The following is a 23,371-nucleotide window of genomic DNA, read 5'->3' as shown; positions in this document are numbered from 1 at the left end:
ATCAGTACATGAAGGCTACAAAGCTAGGGACCACTTCTGTAGGAGGGATGACTCTGACTCTTCAACCTGGAATAAAAGCAACTGAAAAGTCTCAATGGATCACACCTGGCATGGAGAAGGTGGACAAGGATTGCCAGGAGTCAACTGGCAGCTTGTCTCATCCAGTACGAAAAGCTCAGGGCATAAAATGAGCTCCAAACGTCAAAAGCTTGTGGGTTTGTCTATTTTCCTCATAACCCGTATTTAAGCTGTGGAGCTTATTGCCATAGGATGCTGGGTTTTAAAAAGTCACTGGACAAACTCAGGGAAATAAAAATCCATTGAGGGTTATGAAAAACGAGACATCATGTCTAGATCAGAAAACCCACAAGCCGTAAATCATTAGATGGTAGAATAATATTCTGGGAACACTACCTCTACCTGCTTGCATGCTTTCATGAAGTATCTGATTTCACCTGCTATGGGGAACAGGGTTCTGGCACAGATGAACTTTTGGTTTGATCTGGTCCAGCTTTTCTGGCACTTTTCATTGCTTTATTTTTTATTTCCCATGCTACAAAACCCATGATGCTGCCGGTTCAGCGAATATGTATCTGAGTCTTGCCAACTCACTTAATACAGGAGCAAACAAACGCAGGGAAGGGCACGAAAACAGCCTGTGCTCTTCCTTCCAGATCTGTGGGGCTGTACCACGGAACTGTAAAACCAGCTGGTTTTATCTCCCAGGGATTTGCTGGGAACGAGGGGGAATATTGAAAGAGCAACTCTGCAACATCTCAAAACGCTTTCAGACACTGGTGTGGACCATCTTCTCCACAGCCTTGCGCTCGGGGATGACACCATCCACGGGACCAAGACCTTCTGCACGACAACAAGTTTCCCTCAGGAAATCCCTGGCAATGGGGGTGTTGCAAATCAGCAGGAAAAGACCTAGAAAAATAGGGCTGCGGACTTAAAAACTAACTGGTTTTGGCGTAAGTCTCCTTTTATTTCTGTGGGAGGAAAGACAAATCAAATCTACGAAGCATGTCCTGAAATGCCACCAAATCTACTTCCAAATCTTTCCTAAATTACTAGAGGTAGAGGATTTCTGCCACTTAATACTTCAACACATTATTTGTGAATTAAAATATTCCTAAAAAGATATTCTTGGGGATACATTTCCCGGTCCTTTAGTGGAGTGAGTGTAGTATTAAATTACAGGGAAGCTCAACTATTATCTCATAGTTTTCTTTTTTTTTTTTTTTTTTATTATAGACTTTTTATCCACATGAATGATAAAGAAACTACAACAGAGTTAAATACCTTTTTTTTTGATACCAGTGATTATATTCTTAATTACACTCAATATTAAATTGTAAAATATTTCCAGAGGAGTACAATCTTAATTCATACAGCAGGCAAAATACCAGAGAAGGAAAGGGCATGAGGGAGAGGGGTGTGAGAATTTCCAGTCTGCTTTTTAAAAAGCACTGTGTATGGCTAATGCTGCTCTATATGTCCATCTGTCCATCCATCCATCCATCCATCCAAATGTGGTTCTGGCCCATCCAGTAAAACGCACGTTTCTTTCCATAAAACAATCACAATTCAAAAGCAACAGGTGACTGGCAGGTGTTGTCAAGCGTTTGTTGCATTAAAAGTATTGTCAGTTCCTTTCACAGCTTATCTGTACGATTCATCAAAAGCATTTTCTCTATCAAGTTCAACAGTCCTTCTAAAAACACAAAGACCTAAACTTTGGTACCAACAAAAAAAGATCCATGACAGGCATATTTTTTTTAATTTTTGTTGCTGTTGTTTTGTTTTAACTAATAAATAAATGGCTGCTACATTCTATTTTACATGGTTGTCCATGATGCTTTGAGGTCACTTGTCCTCGGGTTCCGAAGAACCTGATTTGTTTTGTTCTTTAAATCCCCAAACACTTCCATTTTTTCAGTCTATATACAAGTCAGTTTCCTGACTGGTGGGTTATAACTTATAAAGGAACAGCTGCAAGAGATCCTGTGCCTCTAGGAATTAAAAAACAAAAATAAAAAAAGGGAGAGAAAGAGAGAAAATGTTACTATCACAAAGCCCAAGTTTGAGATTTCTTTACTCACAGAATTACATAATTTATTCACAATCCTTGAAAAGGAGATACACGTAAGTCACCCATTCCAGAAGCACCCTCTGAGATTTTGCTAGTCAGCAGCCGTAGAGATACTAAATAAATGTGAATAAAGAGGTAAATGTGGAAATAGTCACATTGAAGTGCAAAATAAGCATGGCTAAACCTCAAGACCCACAGTGGAAAGGAACACAAAGACCAACAAGGGTAGCAAAGGATTATGGAGAAACACAGAGCATTAAATTGAGCGGTTGCTCTGCAAACATGCAGTCTTCACCCCCATGGTGTGTTGTGTGGGTATGTACGTGCACACACATTTCTTCTCAAGGCAACTCTTCTCCGCTTGGAACATCAAGAATCTGAAATTGCTTCTGGACAATATTGTTGTGATTCTCTGCTTGACTGATTTAGCTTAGCAGTTAAGTAACAACTAATCTTTCAAAAGCACCAGGGCCTACTTAGAGAAATCCCTGTTGTCTGCAGGGATGGCGTGCCGCTGGAAACAGAAATCAGCGTGAGAAACGCATCCATCCTTCATGCTCTCGGCAAATAAGCAGAAGAGGCTCGTAGCTGCAACACCAGCACCTTCATTGCAGGGTTTGTCAGCTGCCGAAAACCTGACGCTGGGAACAAACAGCGCCGTCCGTCTGATGCTGCCATCCTCAGGCAGACCTTTTGTTGTAAATCAGAGCCTAGGACAAGGCGCTCGGGGCAGGACCCGCTGCGCCTCATCTCGGGGAGGAATACTGTTCTATTCAGGATATTAATATCACTGAATTTATTTTAAATCGGCGCTCAGATTAATCTAGACTCAACTGGCAAATGCCGGCAGTCAGGAAGGAAGTATGCACAAGAGAAAAAATAAAAAAGCAGACCAACTTGAGGCTTAGATTAATCTCCTTATCTCAGTAGGCAGAGCTCAAGGCCACAGATACTGATTATCTCGTTACTCCTAATGTTTTTATATTTAAGTATCTGCTTCTTCTATAGCTCAGGCAAACCTCCATCTGATCTATACTATCAAAACCTTCTCAAATGCCCCAGACGTTCTCTTGAATACCTCTACTTTGTGCATTACTGAAGTCTCTACGTATGAATAACTCTTTTTTTTCTAATCCCACCTCAGGGATTTTTTCAGTGAATCCGCAAACCAGATTTTGTGGTGTAACAGCAGGATACTGGCTTTTTGCGTCTCTGTCCCCAAGCCCTAATCTTCTTGTTTCACCAGGAAGAAGAAAAAAGAGAATATCATTTAAATGTTAAGGCTTTAGCACCCGAAACTGGAATCTCCGAGGACATTGATGATGGAGATGGTGCTTATTCTAACTGAGCGCTTCTGAAATACACTCCTGAAAAACACAGTGCTGGGTTTAGGAAGATCCTGCACATGGGCAATGGGGTAATCAGCATCCACAGGAGAAAATTGCAGAGGACAACGTCAGTGTAGTTCTGTGACGCTCCCAAATTACACTCCTCTTTCCTGGAGCTGAAGAAGCTCTGTTATGGGCAGAAAAACCCAATTCCTACCTGCTTGTGTGTGCATTTTTACTTCAGTGTGAATGCCAACATATTTCCCCCCTTGCCACCACTTTGAGTGCTCAGGCGATTAGGGCTGGATTCACCCAGTGGCACGTCCTACCCCATGAAGCCTCGTAATTCGTGTGACATGTCACTTATCAGCTTTAGACCGTAGCGCAACACCTCCGCAGGCAGACCATTTAGACCAGAATCAGTAACATTACGCAACAGGATGATTCTCTTAATTCTTGCAGCACCTGCAAAGGAAAACATGACAGACAGACAGAATAAAATAGCCTTTTTTTCCCTCAAGCTCACCTTTAGCTTTTGCTGAGGTGTGCACCGAGCTTTTCTTTCCTGATCAAGCTTGCTGCATAGGGAATCTGCAACGACATAGAAACAAAGCCACCGCTTTATGCCAATGTTTGGCTAACAACATAGATTTGACAGATTTGGTCTTAAGGGTCTCTTCCAACCAATATGATTCTACGATATCCGAGCTGGAATCCCTGTAAATGACAGTTTTTGTTTGCCTCCTTGTATCATTTTAGAAAACGATGCCTTAAAGGATTGAATTCTTCATAAAACTGCAAGAAAGTTGAAGCAGAAATAAAATGGTCCAAATTAAAACAGCAGATCTTAAAATCTAATGTAAAAGATGTCTTCCGATGTTTGTTTAGATCAGTTGTTGGCAAAAATCAAGTCGCCAGCCATTCTGCCACCCATGAGATGGCAAAAATCAGCTGTCTGTAACAGAGCAGGCAACACACACCGATCTCTGCACAGCCGAAATACAGCAGGGTGGGAGTATGAGACTTCATACATTTATATCCCCATAATTAGGAAGTTCATAATAGTTATCTCCGACTTGCACCAATCTGAAGAAAGCCACTGAAGTGGAACAAATAATTAAAGAAAAAACAGAGAACATAGGCATATTAGGGAACATCGTTATATTTAGAAACAAAGTACGATGATGTGCTCACAGGCTACTGGGAATACAGCATGGGGCTGCTCTTTTTTTCAGTGCTGGGCCTTCAGAATGCAACAAAACTAAATTGCTCTGAGATTTCTCCGTAGCTGGGAATCGAAGTGACTACAAATTCACTGTTCTTCAATGCTGCCTTTTGGAAGAACTCAGGTTTGGATCATTAAATCTACGTCCCTACACTCCCAGGTGCTCCTGCACACTGAGGTGACCTGCTTCTGCTGCCAGGCACTCCAGAATAGATTCCCAAAAAATGACAAATACGCTACTGCAAGCTGAAAAACAGGCTGGGATCAAATCAGGAGCAAAGCCTTAAGCTGCACATACAGCAAGAGGAACAGACAGGCAAATGCAGAGCCTTCAAGTGACATGCCCTACATACAACAACGTACTAGAAGGATGTGAATTTACATCCATATCCACTGACTACACATCTAACACGTGTGCATCCCTGTTTTGGTTTTAATTATGTTATATCCACAGTTTGTGACAGCATTTGCATGTGTTGTGCTCAGTGTGTCTCCGGGCTGGTGTGAAGTGCACTATCTGCAGTGTCATCTCCAACCCTGCTTTTCTGAGTAAGGAAAAGAGCAGGGCAGGCTCAGGATCAGAGATCTTATAGGCTAAGAAACTGTTTACCCGATCACCCATTTGCACAGTTTAGATTTAATAGGGAGCTACAAACAAACTGCCTGAATAAGCACATTTCAGCTGAGACCCGTGATGCTTCACCAAGTTTTTCTCCTTCCTCCCTCCCACTCACAACAGGCAACATCGGTTTGCATGGCCGACAATTATATAGGACATCTCCCAAGCCGTACTGACCTAGATAATACAACGGGGTACATTCTGTCAGAAATTAACTGTTCTTAATCCACTTCTCCGCTATATTTGGCACATCGGCATCTTTTCAATGTGTGTTGGTTTATCGATTCTCCTGGTAATAAATGACACTGGGAGAGGTGGGTTTCCAAGAGGGAAATGACTACTTTCTTCATGAGTTAAATTGCCTACAATGACATCTTCTACTTTGGCACTGGAAGAGCATTTGATAACTCCAGTGCTGCAGTAGAATGGTATTTAGTGCTCTTCATGACAATACAGTCTCCTTTCGGACATCCACAGTGACTGCTGCAATGCACAACAGGATCAGCACAAAGATCCAATGTGCAGCCCTTCCCAAAGTGCGCACATAACACAATTGTGGATAATTTGGTTTTAAGTAGCAAGAAAAGCAGGATGACCATGAGCCAGCACTGGGCCCTTGTGGCCAGGAAGCCAATGGTACCTGGGGTGGGTTAGAAGGGGGTGGTCAGTAGGTCAGAGAGGTTCTCCTGCCCCTCTGCTCTGCCCTGGGGAGACCACACCTGGAATATTGTGTCCAGCTGTGGCCCCTCAGTTCCAGCAGGACAGGGAACTGCTGGAGAGAGTCCAGCGCAGCCACCAAGATGCTGAAGGGAGTGGAGCATCTCCCGTGTGAGGAAAGGCTGAGGGAGCTGGGGCTCTGGAGCTGGACAAGAGGACACTGAGGGGGGACTCATTCATGTTTACAGATATATGAAGGGTGAGTGTCAGGAGGATGGAGCCAGGCTCTTCTGGGTGACAACCAATGATAGGACAAGGCGTAATGGGTACAAACTGGAACACAAAAGGTTCCACTTAAATTTGAGAAGAAACTTCTTCCCGGTGAGGGTGGCAGAGCCTGGCCCAGGCTGCCCAGGGGGGTTGTGGAGTCTCCTTCTGTGCAGACATTCCAACCCGCCTGGACACCTTCCTGTGTAACCTCATCTGGGTGTTCCTGCTCCATGGGGGGATTGCACTGGATGAGCTTGCCAGGGCCCTTCAACCCCTGACATTCTGGGATTCTGTGATTCTGTGAAATCTGTGTCTTATGACTAAGTCCACATTAACAGGAACAACGGGAGCAGATCTGTAGGGAACATGGGAAAGATCCAGTGTCCATACTGCATTTCTCTTGTTTTATTTTTCTTCAGATTAGTCTAGTCCTGGGTGCTGCTCACCTGTTAAAAAATCCAGTTTGTGAGCTCTGAGTCTGCTCCACAACAGCAACAAAACCACACATAAGCAGACAGTATTTGGGATGAATTTCTAAAGCAAATGTTTGATCCATGCTGCGCTTGGACAACAAAAAATCTTCTGTACACCATCCACTTTTGGAGACTTCACCTTCACATCCCATCTCTAGGTGGGGTACACAACGACACATCACCCTGACTTCTCTTGCTTGAAGAGAGAATCTCCAGCGTCCCAAGTATCTAATGCATATCTAGAAGGTTTTAGTTAAACAGTTTTTATTTTCAGACACTGCACTTGAGACCTCAGACAGAACCCTGTTCAGCCAAGACAACCCTTCCAAATGCAAAGTATGTTTATGCAGGAAAGGGCTGAAATGCCACTAGAAAACTACAGTCTCTGCACACGAGGTACTTCTGCATGGAAAGACGGGTGGGATTAAGCAGAAGAAAAAGCCTATACTGAGCTTTTTACAGCTGGGAGAGGAATCCAAGTGCCAAAAGCTTGTTGTAAAGCATGGGTATCCACTATTGCCCTGTGAAAGTACTTATAGGACAGCATTCTGGTCTGTTTTTTAATAACCATTAATTCTAAAAGGCATTACCTTTCTTTAACACTTCAATCTACTGGAGAAAGAGGCCCAGCTCCACCCCACTAACCCAAGGCATACCCAGATGCTTTGTCAAGACACAAGTTTCGCTCACCTGTCTTAAAAAAAACAAATCAGACAGTGGCAAACAAAATTCTGCAGAAAAAAGCCCTTGCAATGTAAGCTCACTTTTCTGCACACAGTCAGGGATGTGTGTGCTACCTTTGACATTAAAAGGACATATTCCCAATTCGCACCACTAAATCTGGAGAACTCTACCAAGAACCAAATGAAGATAACGGAACATACAGAAATAGACCTGCAGTATCATCCCAACTGCTAAAGCACAGCAGAAGTTAATAAGAGTAAATATGAACATATCTTTTTTTTTGTTTGCTTTTTGGGAGAATGGTGGGCAAAGTAACGAAATCTTCCTTGGAGTCTGCAAGACACAGTAAATGCAGAGTTCCAGAAATGCTCTTTTACCTGTTATTACCTGACTGTCAGTGTACGGGCACTTCAGCACAAACTGCTGGTCCAGACATCCAAGAACAATTCCACTGAACAAATGTTTGCCTCTAACACTGTTGACAAGGTCAATCAATCTGGCTGGACCACTATAAGCAGAGGCCCAAACCAGAAATCCCAATAAAGCACTACTATTTCCTATTTCAACTTTTTGAATGGCATGCCGTGACCAAGGTCGTGGCATATAAAAATGCAGATATTCCTTGTTTCTGAATACATTAGCTGCACAAAGCACCTGCTTTCCATAAACAACCTAATATAGGAATTAAACCTACTAGTGCTTTTCTTAATTACAGTAGGACCCAGAGAAACATGATTTCATACCTCTAAAGATCTAACAACGTTACCACAAGGTGGATGTTTTCTTCTTTTAAACACTACTTGTGAATCTTTAAAGATCAGGATGAAAGATGATGCAGAGATAGAAATCAATTTTGCAGGTAGATAGCTCCTGATTTATTTAATGGTTGATTCAAAGCAGCACTGAGAGTATAGGGCCATGGAATATCAGAGGAGTTTCAGCTGGATCCAGTTCTTAGCTCTGAACATGATTATCAGCCCAAAATTAGGTTAGCAAGGAGAAAGTCAGTTCATGGGAGTACAAATAAATTAAAAAAAACCCAAACAAAACCAAAGTAACACATTCTACTTGGGCTGGAAAGACAATTCACATTTGTAACATGTCTCAAAGACCTTCTGCCTTTTACTCCTTCGTAAAATGAGGGGGATTGATCACTATTCAGTTTCAATTATCTAAATAACAATGGCTGGGTGACAACCACCACCTTAGCTTTTCCTGATGGACAAGTTAAAACTGTGGTCAGCGTTTCCCGGGAACCTATAAAACAACTTGGAAAGGACCCCAGCAAAGAAATTAAGCAATCTAGCCTGTTCTCAGGAGCTTAAATTTGCTGCTGGGTGCTCTTCTTCTCTGTGGCGATGGTTTAGAGGGCTTCACAAAAACATAAAAGGATCAAAATCATCATGCTGGGAATGCCGCTTCTGATCTTTTTCTCCCACCAGGCGGCTGGGAAGAAAGTTCATGTGTTTTAAATTTGATCCACTAACACAGCTGTGCAGAAGATGATACCAGACAGGTACGGAGTGTCAAGCAGTAGGTGACTCAGTCCTGCGCTGGGCTGGCTGGGCTGTCCTGGCAGGTTAATTCTGGTCACACCGGACAAAATAAGACAGCTCTAAAGGCAGGTGAGCTCTTCTGAGGCCGTACCACATGTGGCACTTTGGAATTTATCCCAACCTGCTGGGCAATGATTTCTTCTCAGCGGCCCTCTCTGTATAGCTCAATAACAGAAGCCAGATGGTCCATGCCTGAATCTATACGTAAAACCCGTATTTTACATATGACCTGCAAGTACATGCACCGTACTTCGCCAATTTTGGAGAAAGGACTTTGAAAGAGCAAGAAGAGAAAAATGCATTCAGTGATTTAAGATCTATTTTCTTGTTCGATACAATGATGCCTTGACCGAGAGCTTGGCAAGAATGGGTTGCGATACCTTCTGGTAGTGGCTTCGGATACTCTGACCGACTCCTTTCTCAACAGAAATTGCCAATGGCAACACAACATCCCACTGCTCCAGCTACATACCGAGCCAGGTTATATCCAAAGATGGCAACATCCACCACAGAGGATGCAGCAGGACCCACGCTCCATCCTCCCAATGATCTGAGCCTTACTCCTGACTTCTAGAAGGCCATAAAAATATATATTTTTTTTAAAGTTTGAAGCAGACAAAGCGTTAAAATAAACACCCATTGATTAAACAGTGATCTAATGGAGGTTTTTAACGTAGAATATTAAGGCTGCGGGTGCAGTGATGGTCGAGAGCGGCAGAGGGCACCCAAAGCCCACGCCAGCCCCCCCGAGCTGCCACCCCTCTCGGACTGGCCGCCATCCACGAGTGGCGATCTGTCACCACTTTCTGCATCGCAGTGACACGATATTACCCAATAAATGGGAAATAAAAGCATTCCGGTCAGTGTTTGGTACTGGCGGGGCATGAAACGCTAACTCCAAGCAGCCCTTTCTGTGTAACTGTCAGGGTACGGAGGGTGTTTGCGCTAGAAAGTTTTCAAAAACGATTATATTTGGTTAAGTATTTCTTGCTTCGTTTCAGCTTGTTGTATTCCAGACATTCCTGACCACACACCAAGGCAGTTTATCTGAAAGTCTGACTACTCAGTTTTGCAGCTTGAAGAATAAGTGAAATCATCATTAGGGCAACACTTTACTCTGGTACCGACTGTTATGAGAGATGCCCTCAGGATCCTGCCTAAGTCTTCAGGAAGGACTAATTTGAGCCATATAATCCTTCAGCTATGAGAACAGCCAAAAGAAACTGACTCTGTGCATTTATATTGTTTGTAAAATTAAAAAAAAACAAAAAACAAAAAACAAAAAACAACAAAAAGAAGTGAGTCAAGTTCTGTGGCTTGTTATACCAGTAAATTTTGAGTTTAATCCTGCAAAGGTTTCCCACAATTTAATCCTACAAAATCCTACAAAGTTAATCCTACAAACCCTACATACACCTGTGAAGCTATAAGCAAAATTAAGATCTGAGTATGCATTAAACACCTCTGTTTTTCTCTCTATATTAGAATATTAGGTGTGGGCAGCTCTGTTAAAGCAATGGTGTGGTGTCCCAGGTACATACAAAACAAAACAACAAAAAACACACACCAAAAAATCAGATTTAAACAAGTTTTGTTGTGTGTCCTGCCCAAAAGCTTTCATTCATCCATGCTATAACCCAAAAAGGCCAAAGGAGTTCTATCATTAGGGTATAAAATTCATTAGTCTAAAATCTAGATGCAACCAGACAAGATATATTCACATGAGTGAATTAAGTAACTGCAAGAATTATCGCATCGGAAGTGCCGACTCCAGTTATCAATCAGAACATCACCGGAGACTTCTGCACCCTGCTTAAACAAACATGGGCGTTATTTGCAGCAGTCTCTCAATTTTTCATATGCAAACTGCCTTTTATTGGTCGCACTGATACACAACCTACCTCAACGATACCAGGAAGGATACCCAAACGGGAGCATCAAGACTTGCTGATGATTTGGCAACATTTCTATTAATAATAATTAAACTGATGCATCCGCAGTGAGTAAACAGGTCCTGAATTGTTGGTGTAGTATATTTAATGTCAAAACCAGTCTCTATAAGTACACCCAAGCAGCGCTGTTTAATGATTAAATGACTATTAGTCTTTTGGTAGCATAAGCAAGTGAAAAGGGTGTGGATTACATGATTGTATTTCTTTTCCTGACCAAGAAAAAGCACTACACTGAAGCTTGTGATTTCTCTGCTTCTTGTAAATATGAAAAACCACCATAGCTGGTTCACTGGAGGTCTGGGACATCTATTTTCAGAAAAAAACTTCACAATAAGGCTACAAAGTGAATGGCAGAAATAATCCATTCTCTCCCTGGGAGTAGAGTTAGGTCCAAGTTCAGCTGACACGAGAAGATGCTCAAGTGGACCTATAGAATTTGTGCTTAAATGTGATCCACAGCAGAAATCAGGTCATCTGCCTCAAGTCCAAAGCAGCAGGGGAAGTACTTTTCAGGATAGCATCCTAATTACAATCTTCTGTGACAATATAATTCACAGATTGAGCCAAACTCCTTGCCTGGCACCGGGAGGCAAAGAGGAACATGGTAACAACTGGACATGTTAAAGGAAAAGAGTGGAAACCAGCAGAAAAGAATCCCCAGAGATGTTCTGGACTTAAATTTCCTGGGTAAACAACCTCCTTTGAGTGTCCTCCATCTCTCATTGAAACCTCTGAAGTCAGCAGCAACAGGGAACGGGAATGTTCGACAGCTCTAAAAATAAGGCTGCTCCTAAATGCCTCTAAACACAGGTGCACAAGCTTGACAAACTTGGCCTTCAGCTTTATTTTTATGTCCTGACCCATCCACTAGAAAATGAGAGTATCAGAAGGTTTCTCCGCACCAGGATCTGTGACAAGCACCAGTAAAATTTAAGTACTTGAGCACAGAGGCTAATTCAGGTAAGTGGGAATATTTGGCAAGCAAAAAAACCCTGTTGAATATGAATATGAATATTCAACCCTGTTGAATAATGTCAGACTGATCACAGAAAAAGCACCAGGAAAACAAGCATTAGCTGACAACCTGCCACCCGTTACGACGCCCTGCTCTTAAAATTGCACTAAGCAGTATCTGAGTAAGAAACAGCTTCACATATCCCACCCTTCGCTTGTACTGGATTAAGTATGTCAAGTTTTCAAAACAGCGCAGTTCTATGTAATGATCTGTAGTTGCACTAACACACACACGCAAAATCCCTCTTGATTTTAAAATAACAAGCAATGTACGCGTACACCGAACTGTGTTTTGGCAACTGGAGCCTTTACTGCTGAGTTAAGCACTTCTTCTAGTGGCTGAAATTAAAAAAAAAAAAGACACATCTTTATGTTTATTTTTCAGCGAGAAACGGGACTCACACCAATTCCCTACTCAGGGCTGAAATGCGACTTGTAGAAGGTATAAACATTTAACTGCTTAAGGTTTCCTGATTCGGTGCTCACGTTTTGCTCTGAATAAGCACCTCTCGGTGTTGAGTCAACACGTTTCGTTTAGTTGAAACACAAATACCCATCTGGTTATTGTACAAAAGTAAATCTCCAGGTAATTAGATTCTAAACCAGCTGAGAACTGCATGCTTATGTCTCCTAAAGCGTAAGGTTAATATGAGCTTGGTACATCTGCATGGCTCACAAAGGAAAAGTTCGAGGAGTGCATTTAAAAAACATAAAGCCACAGTTCATAGCGTTTTTAGCAGAGTAGGCAAACTCACAATTTGTAGCTGCTGCACCATTTCTTCTCTGTATGCCAGTTCCCGCTTCATCTGATCTTGAAAATTATCTGTAAGAGGAGGGTAGATGCAGTAATTAAAACAGAGACCACACAGCAGAATTTATATAAATCAAATTAAATCAAACCAAATCACTACTGAGGAACTGTGAACCACTACAAAGCCCTCCACCCAATTACAAGGCATGCCTAACAAAAATGTCTTATCTAGTAGGAGACACTGTAGACAACAGAAAAAATGTGGAAAAATAGGATTCAGAAGCTTCCCCAATTAGCAAATGCAGGCTGCTGAGTTTCTGTCATTAGCATTTACTCTCACAGTGATTTTCTCAATGGGCCAGACTCTGCAGTCACTAGTCAAACTTCTACCAAGACTGAAGAGCAAAAATATCTCTTCTTTTCTCTGGCATAAATCAGTTGACATCAATAGGGATGTCCAATATGTGAGAACAGAAAGCGTTCAAGGCTGCAGGGTTTGATTTGTAGTTTGTAACAGTGCTGATGCCTTTGAGCAGAACTCAGCCTAAAGCTCCATAAAGAGTGATGTGGAACCAGAAGGGAAAACGTCTTTGAAAAACAGATCCTAAAGAGCTAGGTTACAGCACAGGGAAGCTTTCCTGCTCCAGGACCTACTCCTTCCCTTATTTTCCTCCTCAGTAAGCATTTCAGACAACACTTTGTTTGGTAGAAGATTAACTGCCGGTCTGTGTTCTGTAACATTGCTGTTGAAGGTTGAGAGAAAAGACAGAAAAATATAAACAAAGCTATTGACAAGAAGTAAATAACTTGGAGAGTTGCATGATGGAGACCTGGGTTCAATGATGGGCCATTAAATGGAAGAGGAAAGAAAACCCATCCCAACCAATGTAGTTTTGATCTGGGAGACTAAACCTTGTCCTAAACCACAGGAATATTGAGATGAATATGAACAAAAACTAGCACGGAGCACCTCAACATCCAGAGCTTGGAGAAGGGCACTCAAAGGCAGCTTAAAATGGTTTATTTACAACTAAATAATTAAAAGAGTTAATAATCATGCTGGTTGATGGGACACGAGCCCAGAACTCGGGAATCCTAGGTTTAATATCTGCTCTACGTGTCTACACCTCCTTTCATCACCACTAAAGCACAAATAACAATGCTGCTTCATCTGCCAAGTGTGTTGGGAGGATTAATGGATTAAATGACTGTGGGATACTTCAATAGCACAGTAAGAGGAGTCACGGAGACACCTCAATTGCAATGGAAAGATTTAAGCCCAGGTGAGAACAAGCGGCTCCTATTAATACTCATTGCGCTGCATGGAGCTCACTCGCTCCCAAAAAAGCCGCACGGCTTTGCCACGAGTTCTCAATCCCCAAACCAAGAATGTATTGGATGTATTATACCTCTATCTCTATGATTCCATGACCTTGATTGTGGGGAAAGGGGATGCGTCCCCATCAACTGTGAGCGTAGGAAAGGGATAGAAGAAAATACAAGAGGGCAGAGCTCTGTCCTCCTCATTCACACAAAGATTTTCCCCTCTCCCGATGAGCAAAAGTTGTTTAAAAGGCAAGAAGGGACTTGAGGATAAAAAGAAAATAGTAAAGAAAAAGTAAAGAGTGAGAACCTCAGTCAGGGTGAAACTGTCCAGCTCATCTACGTGGAAAAAAAAGGATATAAATGACATTATCTTAAATGCCCACAGAATTTTTCAGCACGTTCCCTCTATTCTGACTCAACCAGGAAAATAAGCTGACAGAAATAAAGCTGGTTTGCAATTCCTCTCTTCATAGCCCCACAAAAAAGATGTGCAGCATAAAAAGGTGATCACCTCCTGTCCTGGTCACTAAAGGCTGGTAAATCTGTGCTAGCTACTACTGAGGTACTCCAGTTTTGCTCCTAGTAGGCTACATAGACAAATTTTCCTTTTCTCCTCACCGTTTTCCTTCTGACTGGCTCTTCACAGGCTCATCACCTCTCGGAACAAATAGCTCAGAAATCTCACTCAGTTTCACCCTACAAATGTCCGAGCTCACAGTGGAAATGGGGTGTTAATGGTAAGGACAATGTTTTTTCCAGCAGCGTTTATTTGAGTCTGAATGCTTACAGACAAAGCCATGAGTGATACCCAAGAGAAAAGATATTAATATTTAAATAGCTTTCTTAACACAAAATTAAATACTTGAACTATCCAGACTGTGACTCTGCCGTTTTATTACCGTGTTGTTAAATGTGGCCGGACAAAATACACTCCAGCCGACACCAAAAGTACAAAACAGCAGAGGGTTCTAGGAGAACATGGTCTCAGCTGTGCATAGGTGCTCATATTTCTGTCATTACAGCAAATTATTTGATTTTCTTCAAGTCATCTGATCGTTTATTTTCTTCTAGTGATCTCTGTGTTGAGGAAGGCAAAGGAAAACCTCATCTGCAGCTTTCAGGTATAATAGCAACATAAAAAATCAAGGTGCAAAGAGCAGAAGACAAGGTCTGCTGGCTCATAAATTATCACAGGCCACATTTCAATGAGCTTGAAAATAAGATTGGTTCTCCTTTAACAGTGATTTCCATGAGGAGAACATGGAAACCCAACACCGTTTACACACAACACCGCATAGCGCTGCTGTGGGAGGTGGTTTGATGCTATAATATTAACGTGTAATGCCCCGAATGTGCTCGGTTCCACATGCAAGACCCCAAAAAAGGTGACTTTTAAGTTAACTCCAGGTAACTATACATGAGCATTTTCTAGAGCCGTTTTCTAGTAACTCGGGAAACCTGGCAAAACAAATATTTTCCACGACCTGAGCTAAAGCAGCAGCGAGAGCCTGGAACAGACCCATCTCTTTTGCTGGAACATATACTGCTCTAGAGGACAAATTGCACTTATATTGGATTTTACACTTATTTGCCTTACAAAGACCCTTTTTTCTTGTTTTACTGTCTGCAGAGGAGGGTGGGTTTTTTTGGTAAATCTAAATCTGTAAATAGGTTTTACGGTCACTTGTATATATTGCTTATAGCACATTATCTGTTTTCTATTTTAATCCTGAAGAAAATTGACCACTACTTTGTGGTACATTGAAACCACATATTTTTCAAGCCAGCATACACAGTCGCCACTTCCTTGGTCGGCCCTACGTGTTCTTTTCTTTTATTTGAGATGTATTTCATGTGGTTTAATTGCAGTGTTTATTTACATGGCAATGACAGAGCATTAATTTTACAGTAGAAGAGCAAATGGATAAATGAGTGACCCGAATGGCAGAACTCCAAGATGCCATTTCACCAATACCACACATCAGTGTTTTGATCTACACAAATTATTTTAAAATTGCCTCACTTCCAAACCCAAGTAATGACTGGATTTATACTGAAGGATGAGGTTATCCTCCTGTGATTAATATCTCTATCACCTCAGATGGCTCTTCTCCTTTATTTATGAAGCTGTCTACACCTTTCGATATTTGGGCTAAAGATGGAGTCATTCTCCGAGTCAACACTCGAGTCTCCCTCGCTTACCCTATCTGATGCTATAGAAAGGGGAAAAAAGTATTTTATTTAAATAATAGGAAAATTATGTCTGTGTTTCCACCTTTTCCTGCAATCCGGGGAGGCGCAACATTCCTCACCTTGCAGCAGTGGTTTTGGTTGACTTGCTTACTGGTAATACCGGATTTTATTGCTGGAGTTTTTATGTAGGAACTCAGAAGGACTAACAAAAGAGTTTCTAAATTCCTCAGGGAACTGTGATAAACTGGCACGAGGGCATTTTGCACTGAGTGTTGAACACACATTTTAGTCATGCAAGAGTTAAGAGAAGTTGGCAAATGGCAGAAGAGCCTGACAATTAGACTGGGAAGGTTTTAATGTATCTGTCTAGGTTTACTGTGAGTGCTCTGTCCACATCCAGTCTCATGGGAAAAGAGGACAAAAATCGAGAGTTTTAAAAAGCAGCGTATTAAACAAACCTCACATCATCAACGTGAGGAAAATATTGAATGGAGATGCTGTCAGACCTCCTTTGGACTTTGTGAGGAAGCAAAAACGGGTGCAAACACACTTTTTCTTGCATTTAATATTGAACTGTAGGGACTGTCAGGACAGGCAGCTACAGAGTCGTGACAGGGAAGCCAACAGCTCTGATGGAGACCCCCCAAGCACCCCAGGTTTGCAAAACTACATTCACCACATGCTGGAGAGCCCACACTGTGTCTTCTGGCTTGTCCTGATGTGCATGCGATTTATCCTGGAAGCGTATATTCCCGTGTCGCTACCAGCGTAATTCAAAAGGTCTCAATCAATAGGTCTTTTTTCCAGACCCTTGTGCATGCAGCTGAACTTTCTGGGAGCTTTATGAAACCCCTACTGATTGTCCGTTTTGTTTTCTTTAAACATGCCCAGCACATCCCATGGCATGTTAAACATGCCCAGCACATCCCATCACCCCTCACTAGCACCCGTCAGCCATGGTGAAAGGACCACCTCAAACAGCCCATCTCAAGAGAAAAAAATCCAAATAGGTCTTCCTACTTAAACACAGGACAAATAAATTCTCCAGCATCATCTAGAACCACCTAAGAAGACGATGACGTACCCTGTCTTCAAAAGCCTCCAAGAAGGTCCCCCAAAGAAGCCCCAAGCATGTTTCTGTCTACTTGCTGTATTCAATGTTAGCAAAACCAGTAGAATATACACCAAAACAGACATCCTGCTTCAGATTTTGCCTACAAAAGATCTGCTTGGGGAGCCTGAAAAGCCACCACAGAAGCTCCGTCAACCTCAGCAGAACCAAACCAAAGATTCTGGTGACACAACTGAGAACATACGTCTCCCATTTTAACCATCTGACAATGACCAACCACCCGCAGATAACACCAAAACCACAGAGATGTGTCTTACTGAAGACTGGGAAAGACGCGTTTCCTTTCAACACCTGGAATTCCTGTTCTAGTCTTCTCCGTAAGTCGATCTGTTCAAACAAAACCTTCTGGAGTTCTTCTAACAAAGGGAAAAGAAAAGTGGTTTTGTTAATCTGTATAAATAATTCTTGAAAGAACAGTTGCAGAGCAATTCATTACTATAACACAAAATATTTTAGCAGTTATAAAAAAGTGTTGCATAGACCTACAATAGATTTTGTGCAGAAAGCCATGAATATAAATCAATGTAATATATTATTTTAAAGTATTATATTACAGTGTCATGTATTGATTGATATATATGCATTAATCTCAATTATATCCACCCAAAGGTCCATATATTATTCATATGTTACTTGACAAGCTTAAAATATGGTGCAGAACAAAAGTGCCCCCTATTATCCTCATATTCTATTAAAACAAAGAGCAGTTTTATAACATAAGAGGCCCTTATTCATTTTACCTTTCCCCATGTTCTCCACATCCTTCTTCAGCGAATGAGGTGAATTGGTTTCTTGCGTGTGTTCACCTTAAAAAAGAGAAAGAAAAAAAGTTATTGATTTGCTTTTCAATCGTTATTGTCCTTACTATGCAACTGCTTCAAAGAACCTGGAGTAAAAAGGAAAAATAACATACAGAAATCATAGGATTGAGGTTTATGTATGTATCTCTGCATGCATACCACAAATGTTTGTAGAACTTTTATGTGCTGCTAGTGGAAAGTATTTACAGATATCACATCCTCCTGCAGACGAGAGTTGCCATCTCCTTGATACGTAGGAGCTCCCCTCTTAAACCTCGCCTGCCAAACTGATCCCGGCTTTCGCTCTAAACCCTCTTGAAGATCAGAAAACAACTCGGTCTTATCTCCTCTCTTCACAATGCAAAGTCCACACTGTCTAGTTGGGCAGGACCCTCTTCCCAAATCCACAGAGAGAAACCCCTTTTTTTGCACCAGCCTCTTTGCCTTTGTCAGCTCTTTTTTTATCAGCTCTACGGCACGAGCTTGTTTTAACTGGATATCATTTATATCCAGCTGAGATAAAATTGACATTAGTGGTATTTGCATCTAAAGGATACACCTCAGAGGTCAACCAATTCAGAGACCTCTGTCCTCGGTTGCTCATGTAATTTTTAATCATATAGTAGTAAAGAATTTTCTAGATAATAAAATTCAGCTGTTTCCTGCTACTTAGAATCATAGAATCATTTTGGTTGGAACAGACCCTTAAGATCATCGAACCCAAGCATAAACTAGCACTAAACCTTTCTTTCAACCCTTTTCCTATACAAATAAAATAAAATTAAATTAAAAAAATCTTCGCAAGGTGTTAAGTTCATGTGGATGACCATTTGACTTAACTGTGAACTCCCTGACAGAAGGTGTTATTTTTCTTATCCTCCGGAATCGTGGAATTTTTGTCTGATTTCTATGAACAGCGTCTTAGAACAGAAAGCCAGGAAAAAAATGTTTTCGAAAGAAAAAATACCACTATAGCAGAAATCAATGGGAGATTTTCTACGATTTGAAGTAGAAAAGTACTCTAAATAATTAAGAAAATACTTGGTAAATATCCAGTTATTGAACTAACTGGCCTAATCTCCGGTTTAGTCCAGCCAGTAACCACACATCATTAACTTTACTGAGGAGTAATCACAAGAAAGAGATACATATGAAGCTACTCATGTATTTATGTATTTGGAAGAAAGAATCACGGAGGAAATAGCTTGATTTTTTTTTTAATAAAGAGCAATAGCACTGATTAGGTCACCACACAACAGATATGATAGCAGCTACTTAAAAACTCCTACTGTCACCATGCATTTGATAATAGCTCCTCAAAATAAACTAATTTTAAAGTAGAGTTGGAAAGTCTTGTTTCATATGCAGTCAGAAATCCTTTTGCAAAACATTTATTATATTTATTTTTAAAAATCAATGCGTTCTTATGTCCGGTAAACCTTGAGGTCCGAGTATATGAAACATATCCAATAGCTACGCATTTCAGCATCTGCTGTCTCTTTGTTCCTTAAAAAAAGCAACCACTCATTCAGGCATATACATTTACACAACTGATAACCTGGTGCCAGCAATTGCATTTTAAAAATCCCTTTTTGTAACACAATGTTTTGTTTTGTTTTGTTTTTTTAAAAAAAATTGGTTTTGTATGATATTTGATATCCACAAAGTATTTTCTGCAGTTAAGTTTTGGGCAGTGGCTTGAGGTGTTTCCATAACGTAAAATGGTATTTTTGTTTTAGTTAACGTAATTCTCTTTTAAACAGGATTGCTAACAAAATAAGTATTTTCTTAGATGAATTAGGATGCACAAAATAAAAATAAAATAAGGAATTTAAGTTTAGGAAGAGTATTTATTTAATTCTAAATAATTGTATATTTTTCCAATCAGTTTCTCTCATTGAGGCATTCTTTTCTGAATGTTTTATGTGCAATTTTTGCATGATAACAGACTCAAAGAGAGAAGGTAAGTGGATTTTTTAAGGGGAAGGAACAAAAAGGAGAAGAGACTGGATCCTAGCACAGATCATAGTGCTTTTCCAGCTCGGTTGAGCTTTCAGGGCCGGATGGGTTGAGGCTGCCGACTCGCTGAGAGTGAAAGAACGGCATCGAAATGAAAACAAGAGCATGTAGCATGAAGAACAACTTCTCCAGCAGCTGCAGCCTCCTTGCTGAGCTTCCAAAAAGGCTTAGAAAATTCCCCATCCTTGCACCTAACATAAGAACAGGGTGGGAAAAGCGAAGGTATTTAAAGGCACAACCCAGCACATATGGTTCTAACTGCATTTTTTAACTGCTTTCTGATGCTCAAAGCCTCGACATTATTATTGTTAATGGTAATAATAATCAGATGGGTTTCACCTTTCCAGTCCCCCTGAAAATGATAATCAGGAGCCTGCGCTTCTCCGTTTTTCCGTACTTCCCAGAGGCCTCATCATGCCTTGTGTGCTGCTCTACCTTAATTGAAAGGGAGGAGGTATTGAATATTTAACCAGCTTCCTTTCTCTTAAATGTTAATTAAAAGCTAAATAGGTGTTTAAAAACAAACAAACAGAAAGCCCAAAGAATTTTAATCAGCCTAAGAAAAAATCACTTCCCCTTCTAATAGCTGCGCCATAACTCTCTTGGGTCTTGTCTACACACAAACTTGTAGCGGCGGGTAAAATGGAAAGCTGTGCAGTACGGACATCTAGGTTGTCTTTGAGAGAGATCTGTTTCAGTTTATTCCCCACAAAAAGTCAAACTATACCTCCACCTGGCCAGCTGGGAAAAGGGAATGAAGTATTCACGGCCAGTTTGCACTAAAGCTTTTGATAGCTCTGTTCTTCCCGGTCATTATAGGTGCACAGACATTTATTCTGGAATAAAACAAGACGGGTTGTATTTTTGGTTTATACAAATGTTCTTCTTATCCAGAACATGAATATCCACACACAGAGGAAAACAAAAATGATGTCTGTGAGTAGACACACCTCAAATTACTGTATCAGTACTCTGAAAACCAGCGGTCCCTATTTGTACATCGACACAACCTCACGGATGCCACCGTTTTATTAGTTCTACACCCACTGGAGCAGCTCATATTATAATTCTCGATAAAAGAAATGAACAGAGACATTTCTAAATGTACACTCCCCAAAAGAAATGTACATTCGCCCTCGCTGTACAAAACCAAACCAGACATAAGTCAGGTTACCTCTTCATGTTGGGCCACACAGAGCAATCCTTCCTCAGGAAGCTCTCAAAGCGCCCATCAAACAGCAGTGGAAAATTCCCAACCTGACCCAGACAACTCATCTCCATCAACGAGCGACCGGTTCACAGAGCTCTGGACCGAGAAAATAAATTATACCCCCTACCTCTCAGACCTGTCCCTTGTCCTCAACTCAACCCCTCGACAATTCTTACTGTACCCGCGGTGCCAGACCGCAGCAACCAAAATCATCCGCCCACCCGTGTCTCAGCATCAGGCCAGATTATTCCTGGATGGAGTTTAATTGTCGCAAATCTGCAGCTCTGCAGCTCCTACCAGGTGAGCTTTATCCTCAGGAAGCCCACAGCATCGATGATCTACCATAACTTAAACATCCATTGGTATTAAAACAATATTTCTAGCTGGAGAACGCGCCGTCTACAGACACAAAAACCGCAGTAGCGAAGATGTTGGTAACTTCTAGGTATAGACATATATATATATATACATATAAATTTAAAACATATAGGCAGATGTGAACCGGCAGACTTCCAGAGCTCCAAAGGCTCCATTCGTATTCACAATTAATTACTTGCTTTAAGACATGCACAGTTCTCGCGTATGTCCTGAAGAAATCCTGTCCTTACTGAAAATATTCATGCATCGTGCATATTCATGCTGCTTTTGGGGGCAGTGATCAATAGGATAATCAGGACTTGGGAAAATATACATCTATTTTTGGAAACTCAATGAGCATCTTTTAAGTGCTTTTCTGTACTGGGGCTGATATATACATCTTACAAAATCTGGAGGTACAAATGTTAATTTTGCCCTGAAAGTCGTTTAACTTTAAAACAAACCAGTTCTGATTTTTGCACAGATAAAGTCTAACTTACAACCTCCATTTAAAGTTCAGAACAAGGACATGCAATTAAAAAAAAACCCTCTTCACTGAAGTACTAACAGATGGAGGAGAGAACAGCTTCTGGATTTCCAACCAAAGGTTCAAAAACCATGACCAACTTGAAAACACGAAACATTTTAGAGTGACAACAAATCAGTTGGCTTTTGGTCTGAACCTTATGCATATATCTGGGAAGTATTTAATAACTTTATTCTAGAAGCACGAGGGCTAAAAAAATTTCTGTTTCTTGATTTTTAAGTGGATTTTTGCTTTAAATGGAAGGTGAGATTCTCACCAGATTCCAGAAGATATGGCACAAAAAAAAAAAGACAACATGCCTGATATTGTGAGACTTGCAAAAAATAAAGAGATTCAACGACATTCCACCCTCTTTTAATAATTCAAAGAGAGCTCCTAAGCTCTTGAGTAATAATAGGAAAGAGACAGGAATAGTAAATAAGGACCCGGTTCTACAGTCCATCCGCAGTTTTGTCTATTGTGTGTAAATACGCACATATTTATACATGGTCTTATTTATTAATATGCAATTCTGGGTCCCACATTTGAAATTTCACCTTGCCATCCTCCATTTCAACTTTTAAATTATTATTATTATTAATATTGTATTTTTTTGCAAACACCTTCTGTAATAAAATTCTATGTCATTTAACTTCTGGATCCAGTGCTTTACCACTTACACCAGGAAAGACTACACAACCACCCGGTCAGCTACATATATAATTTCGGGCTGTTTTCAACCCTCCACGAGCTACAGTGAATATACAGCAATTGCATTCATATTTGCGGAGTTATTCTCGATATATACTTAAGATAATAACACTTAAATAAAACAAGAATCTGCCTCCTCATTTCTGAATTTTCCTGAAATGCCTGCCAAATGGTATTATACAAATTTTTAAAAATGTTTAAAAAAGGGAAATTGTAACAAGATTTAAGAAGCTGCTAACACACGATTTTAGAGCTCATGTTTCTTATTTAAACAGATAAAAAAATTGGATTGGTTGGGGAGCAGTTGACAGAACTCAACTTCTCTTTAAGAAATACGCAGTATTTGCAACGCTGTTCTGCGCCAGACACACGCAGCTACTTCTACCCTTCAACTCCAGCTGCTGAAGGAGGGTCGGGATGGCAAGCAGCAGCTTTTCCAGAAAAAATAACCAAAAAATGGACCAGTTACATAA

At 40.9% G+C, this 23,371-nt stretch overlaps 1 protein-coding gene across 1 annotated transcript in view; it reads right to left on the bottom strand.

Annotated features, from left to right (window-relative positions):
* Positions 1 to 1,149: 1,149 nt before the first annotated feature.
* Positions 1,150 to 23,371, bottom strand: part of SKOR2 (SKI family transcriptional corepressor 2) — a 27,921-nt gene continuing 5,699 nt past the window's right edge. Inside the window, exons 4-8 of the mRNA XM_065046869.1 lie at positions 18,016 to 18,081; positions 17,533 to 17,631; positions 12,629 to 12,696; positions 3,950 to 4,014; positions 1,150 to 2,013 (exon numbers count right to left, since the gene is read on the bottom strand). Of these exons, the coding sequence (XP_064902941.1) occupies positions 3,952 to 4,014; positions 12,629 to 12,696; positions 17,533 to 17,631; positions 18,016 to 18,081 (296 nt within the window). The 3' untranslated portion in view covers positions 1,150 to 2,013; positions 3,950 to 3,951. The remainder of the gene's footprint in view (positions 2,014 to 3,949; positions 4,015 to 12,628; positions 12,697 to 17,532; positions 17,632 to 18,015; positions 18,082 to 23,371) is intronic.

This window comes from Columba livia, chromosome Z, assembly GCF_036013475.1.
Source record: "Columba livia isolate bColLiv1 breed racing homer chromosome Z, bColLiv1.pat.W.v2, whole genome shotgun sequence".
NCBI lineage: Eukaryota > Metazoa > Chordata > Aves > Columbiformes > Columbidae > Columba > Columba livia.
This window is presented reverse-complemented; position numbering and strand designations above follow the sequence as displayed.